Source organism: Balaenoptera musculus, chromosome 20 (genome assembly GCF_009873245.2).
Source record: "Balaenoptera musculus isolate JJ_BM4_2016_0621 chromosome 20, mBalMus1.pri.v3, whole genome shotgun sequence".
Taxonomy (NCBI): domain Eukaryota; kingdom Metazoa; phylum Chordata; class Mammalia; order Artiodactyla; family Balaenopteridae; genus Balaenoptera; species Balaenoptera musculus.
In genome coordinates, this window is record NC_045804.1 from 34,423,904 (window position 1) to 34,430,756 (window position 6,853).

A 6,853-nucleotide genomic window follows, 5' to 3' on the forward strand; every position below is an offset into this window, starting at 1 on the left:
GGCCAAGATTGTTCAGAATTATACCACTCTTTGCCAAGGAGATCTGGTGGTAGAGTGGAGTAATACATCAACACCCCCACACAGTGTTTCATATGTGTCTCAGTTTTAAAGCACAAATTGTGCTTCTGTCCTGTTTCTTCCTGACCTAAACTATGTAGTTCAGCCATATGTTAAGCTTCATCTCAGCTGGGACCATGAGCCAAGTGATTCTTTGGTTTAGTTTGTTGTTTAAAAAGATCTCTTGAGATGCAGACATGAAATATAAATTTTATTTTTACCTAGAAATTTGAGGAAGATTTTCAACCTGAATACTTAATGCCCACTTGATGTTAGGATTATTAATAAACATATAAATGCTTCTTAAAATCTTATTTGCTTTTTAATAATTTTCTCAGAAAAGTTGGATGTACTGGGTACCTTTTTGGACATATGGTGATATGAGGTGATTTAGATACTAATTTTTCAGAAGGTTAGCTAATTTTTGTTTTATTGGATCAAAAAGAGTGTGTTTTTTTAATAAAATAGATTTAAATACACCATACCTCTATTTTTTCTGTTTTATTTTGCGTTAAAGATAGACCATCAGCCCTAAAGCATTGTAAAAGTTGATGATTTCACTCCCTAACACAATTATTCTTATATTACATATTACTTAACAGTTATTTTATTTATGCATACAGTTGCTATTACAAAGATATGACATTTTGGATTCTTCTATTCTCATCCTGAAAGAACAAACCTAAAAGCTAATGGATGATGGTCTCTGAGTGCTCCTCTTTTGAATTATGCCTGAGTAGGGGCCAATTTCAAAATTAAGAGAGTACCATCATAAACCAAGATGTCTTTTTGAATTATTTTTGAAAACAAATCAACATTATATTACATTTAAAGAAATGATCCGTTTAACTCTGAGAGGCTATGATTTTTCTCTAAGTTAGAATCCTCATTTTGTACAGTTATATCAGTTTTTTAAAATTGTGGTAAAGTAGGGAATTCCCTGGCGTCCAGTGGTTAGGACTCTGCACTTCCACTATAGGGGGGCACAGGTTCGATCCCTGGTCAGGGAACTAAGATCCTGCATTCTGCATGCTGCGGCCAAAAAAAAATTGTGGTAAAGTACATATAACATAAAATTTACCATTTTAACCATTTAAGTGTACGATTCTGTGGCATGAAGTACATTCATATTATTTTACAGTCATCACCACCATCCATCTCCAGAACTTTTTCATCTTCCCAAACTGAAACTCCATGCTTATTAAATACTAATTCCCCATCCTCCCCTCCTACCAGCCCCTGGGAACCACCATTCTACCTTCTGTCTCTATGAATTTGACTGCTCTAGGCACCTCATATAAGCAGAAGCATACAATATTGGTCCTTTTGTGACTGGCTTTATTTGACTTAGCGTAAAGTCTTCAAGGTTCATTGTAGCATATGTCAGAATTCCTTTCCTTTTTAACACTGAGCAATATTCCATGGTATGTATATACCACCTTTTGTTTATCCATTCATCTGTCAGACACTTGGGTTGCTTCTACCTTTTAGCTATTGTGAATAAATTATATCAGTTTTAAAGTAATTTTTAAAAGGCACTTTAAAAGTTTTTGCTTAGGGACTTCCCTGGTGGTCCAGTGATTAAGACCCCATGCTTCCACTGCAGGGGGTGCGGGTTTGATCCCTGGTCAGGGAACTAAGATCTCACATGCTACACGGTGTGGCCAAAAAAAAAAAAAAGTTTTTCTTATACAGTTGACCAGTGAACAACAAGGGTTTGAATTGCATGGGTCTACTTACAGGCAGATTTTTTTCAATAAATGTAGTATCTGTATTTTCATTTTACAGATCTTTATGTGTGGGGAAAAGTTTTTTTGTGTTCAATTAGAGATCAAAGTATGTGGAGTTAAAAGAACTAGGGTTTTGAGTCCTGATTCTATCTAAACGGTTTCAGCTTCCTGCCCTTGGGTGACTCATTTATCAATTCCTTTGTTTTTGGAGCAGAGTATTTGGATTTTGGACTGCGTGGGGGTTGGTGCCCCTAACCCCTGCATTGTTCAAGGGTCAGCTGTATTTGTTGCTGTTACGGTATTTGAGCATAGTTAATAAGAGTTTAGAATTTTATTTCTCAACTACTTTCAGCTTTCAGTTTTATATTATTTACTTTGTAGAGTACACAGTAAAATCATACCTAAACAGACCTTGTCCTGTTTTGACAGCGATTTTTCTGAACATAAGTATTTTGAAAGAATGTGTTTTCCTAGATTATTTGTATTAGTATAATATGAGTATGTGTTCCTCATTTAAATACCAAGAAATTATATTAATATTTCCATTATAACACATTAAAAAATACACAATTACTGTAGAAAGATGTAGATAACCAAACAAAAAAACAACTTTTACCTTGTAACAGCAACTTTACTTTTTTTGTTTGTTTTTTGTTTTTTTGTTTTTTTTAATTTTTATTTATTATTTATTTATTATGTTTATTTTTGGCTGTGTTGGGTCTTCGTTTCTGTGCGAGGGCTTTCTCCAGTTGCGGTGAGTGGGGGCCACTCTTCATCGCGGTGCGCGGGCCTGTCACTATCGCGGCCTCTCTTGTTGCGGAGCAGAGGCTCCAGACGCTCAGGCTCAGTAGTTGTGGCTCACAGGCCCAGTTGCTCCGCGGCATGTGGGATCTTCCCAGACCAGGGCTCGAACCCGTGTCCCCTGCATTGGCAGGCAGATTCTCAACCATTGCGCCACCAGGGAAGCCCCCAACTTTACTTTTTGATTGTAGTTTTTGTTTTGTTTTTGTTTGTTTTAATATTTATTTATTTATTTTGGCTGCGCCGGATCTTAGTTGAAGCATGCATGCGGGATCTAGTTCCCCGACCAGGGATCGAACCCAGACCCCCTGCATTGGGAGCACGGAGTCTTACCTACTGGACCACCAGGGAAATCCCTTTGATTGTAGTCTTTTAGTAATTTTTCTATATAATGTATATATACATACTTACTCATAAATGTGGGCTCATACAGTATAACTTATACTTCATATATTATTAATATTTTCCAATCTCATTAAATATTTTCTTCCACTTTATTTTCTTAAGTGTAAATAGTATCTTGTCATGTATAAAATAATTTATTTGAATCAGTCATTGGCCTTTTTGGTTGTTTTAAAATTTCACTTATGTAAACAAATCTATTATATGTAATAATTATTACATGTATACATATAGCTGTTGTTTTAAGGGAGTATTTTTGATATTTCTTTGCTTTCTGTGTTCTTAGAGAACAAAATAATAGAATTATAGTAAAAAGCTATGAGTTTAAATTACAAAATCAGTCGTCTGAACTAATTAAGATCATGTGTTTGTGTACATTTATTCTTTTTCTCTAAGCAGGTTGGCAACATTGTACAAATCACCAAGCCAGAAGGATGCTACAGTACTATTTCAAATCACAGTCAGTATTATTTGATTAGAGTGGGATTTTGGTGTTAGTGGGCAGTAATTATCTGAAGAGAGCATTTACAAATTGCTTCTGTTAACTTCTGTAGGCAGCAAGCATATTTGAGGACAGCTTTTGATGCTTAGAACATTATCCCCAAAACAGTAGTATATGTAAAGAATTCTCTAGTCACAATTGAACTGAAATTTATTCTTAAGAACAGAGGAAATACTTATTTGTAGGGGAGTGTGTTCCATGCCATGTGTAATGTCAGGATATTAGATTTTTAAAGTAAAGGTCGTTAAAGATCTTCAGAAAAGAAAAAAATAACAGCATTACTCATTTTGATCTGCACATATTATAGACCTATCATAGCCATCAAATATATCCCACTTTTTTCTTTTTTTATTGAAGTATAGTTGATATGTAATATTATATAAGTTACACATGTACATTATAGTGATTCACAATTTTTAAAGGTTATGCTCCATTTATAGTTATTGTAAAATACTGGCTATATTCCCCATGTTGTACAATAATATTCTTGTAGTTTATTTTATGCATAGTGTTGTAGTTTGTACATCTTAATCCCCTACCTCATTATTGCCCCTCCCCACTTTCCTCTTCCCACTGGTGACCACTAGTTTGTTCTCTATATCTGTGAGTCTGCTTCTTTTTTGTTGTATTCACTAGTTTCTTGTTATTTTTTTAGATTCCACATATAAGTGAAATATATCCCACTTTAAAGTGTTAATTTTCCAGTAATTTTACATCATAGAAAATACATTTTTGGCTAAAATAATGCATATTTATCGATAGTGTTGAATCAGATATATTCTTGGCATCTCATTTTTTAAGGACAAAAACAGAAATAGAAGGAGATTCTGAAACTGAATTATCTACTTAGTCTTTGCACTGCCCAGGTGTATTTAAAGTATCTAATTGGGACTTTTTATTTTAGAGTATTTATTTATTTTTATTGGGGTATAGTTGTTTTACAATGTTGTGTTAGTTTCTGCTGTACAGCAAAGTGGAGTTCCCTGTGCTATACAGCAGGTTCTCATTAGTTATCTGTTTTATACGTATTAGTGTATATATGTCAATCCCAATCTCCCAATTCATTAGAGTATTTAATTGTGAAAATATTTCTAAAGTACCTAAGTAATTAGTGCATGTTACTTCCTTTCACCTCTTCCAATAGAGCCACTGTAAAGTTTGTTAGGATTGACTTTTAGAGAATATTTTTATAATGTACTATATTTCTGTGTATGTGTATATATAAGTAAATACATACACATACTCTAGATAAAAATTACCCTATTATAGCCCTGGCTATCTTTGAGGTTTATCCTCTTCATTCACAGTGGTTGATAACTTCTATCCCAAGAATAAAGTAGCTCTTTTATCAATTACTTTAAAATATTTGGAAGACCAGTTGTTATTTTAGATGTTCTTAAAGCATACTTGTATATTTTTTCATCTTGCAGCCTCAGGGATTTAGAGATGCTGTTGTTGCTACTGCACGTTCATTGCAAACAGAAGGTTCATTGAATATCCGGAAGCGGTCACGGGACTCAGAGGAAGAAAAGGAATCCAAAGACTAGTCTCAGAGTATACATATGTATTGATGCTGTGAGAGATGCAGTGCTTACAAGTAGTAGACTCGTTACTTTAGAATATAAACACTGTGGCGTGAATGAATCCAGTCTATATTAAGTGAATGGTGAGTGAATGGATCAGGTCTATATTAAGTGAAAATACTTAACAAATAGGATTCTCTGAAAGAGTTTTTCTAAACTAAGCAGTGTTCTACAGTTGTATTTAACCCTGTTTTCATTTTCAGTAACATTCAGTAGAGATGATACAGGTATTGTATTTTGCAAATGTGGAAAGCTGATCGCTTGTGGCCAATCTGAATTTAATATTCAGACTGTTTTTTCCTCCTTTCTTTGCCAATTGCCTAGACATTTCTAGGAAGAAAAGATTTTTTTCACATTCCTATTGTGCTCTCCTCTTTAAATGTAGCTTTGATAATTCTCAAAAATGACATGTTTCTATTATGAAGAAAAGCCAGCACCATGAGTCAGCATATCATTACATTCAGTTTATGAGTAGGATACAAATTTTGGATGACCAGTCTGATTTTAGTGACCCCAATCCTAAAATCGAAGTCATTTGTTCAGTTTTTAATGTTATTTTGTAACATTAAAGGAAGGACTTTGGAGTTGTTATCCCATCTAGAACATTGACTGGAACATATATCTATGTTGTCAAGTTGATAAGCTTACAGTCATTTATTTCTATATTTTTGAAACATGGTGTGATCCAGTTCTAGGTGTATTGACATTTTCCTTTGAATAATCTTAATACTGCTTGAATAAATTAAAAATTTGGATTCTTGAGTGGTTTCAAAATTTTAAAATGTTTTGGTACCTGGTTCTTAGTGCTTCTTAATTCATTTACAAAATTTACTTTGACTCCCAGTGGAAGAAAATTATTTAAGTAATTGAATATTATATACCGTGACAACCATATTTTCCAGACTTTAGTGACAGTTGGTATTTCCTGTCCCAGACTGAACACTAAATTCATAAAATTTTAAAAATGTAATTATTCTGTAATTGATTATACATAGACTAACCATAGTTGGCAAGGACTTTTTAAAGAATGAAAATAGGCACTGCTAACAATTATACCAGGACATAAATCAGGACTGTCCCAGGCAAATCAGGCTTATGGTCATCCTAATTATGTAAGACTAATTTCAAATGACTACTTTAGTATAGGATAACTAATTGTAACTATCTTATTTTTGAGGGCTTTAAGGCATATGTTTTTATTATAATTAATGAAGTCATTATAAAAAATTACCTGTCATTTTATAGTCTATCTACTCAAATCATAACATCAAGAGTAAGGGGGTTGTTAAGTGATAAATATCAGTGTTACCAGGCATCAGATACTGTTAAGAGGTCATTTTATAAAGCATTATAATACTGTACTTTAAAAGAACTATGAGACCCCAAAATGGATTAAAGACCTAAATGTAAGGCCAGACACTATCAAACTCTTAGAGGAAAACATAGGCAGAACACTCTATGACATAAATCACAGCAAGATCCTTTTTGACCCACCTCCTAGAGAAATGGAAATAAAAACAAAAATAAACAAATGGGACCTAATGAAACTTAAAAGCTTTTGCACAGCAAAGGAAACCATAAACAAGACAAAAAGACAACCCTCAGAATGGGAGAAAGTATTTGCAAATGAAGCAACTGACAAAGGATTAATCTCCAAAATTTACAAGTAGCTCATGCAGCTCAATATCAAAAAAACAAACAACCCAATCCAAAAATGGGCAGAAGACCTAAATAAACATTTCTCCAAAGAAGATATGCAGATTGCCAACAAACACATA

At 33.6% G+C, this 6,853-nt stretch overlaps 1 protein-coding gene across 1 annotated transcript in view; it reads left to right on the top strand.

Moving 5' to 3' along the window:
- The window catches only part of RAD51C (RAD51 paralog C), a 34,985-nt gene extending 28,435 nt beyond the window's left edge, over nucleotides 1-6,550 (top strand). The window contains exons 9-10 of the mRNA XM_036838161.1: nucleotides 3,390-3,450; nucleotides 4,923-6,550. Of these exons, the coding sequence (XP_036694056.1) occupies nucleotides 3,390-3,450; nucleotides 4,923-5,039 (178 nt within the window). The 3' untranslated portion in view covers nucleotides 5,040-6,550. The remainder of the gene's footprint in view (nucleotides 1-3,389; nucleotides 3,451-4,922) is intronic.
- Nucleotides 6,551-6,853: the final 303 nt, after the last annotated feature.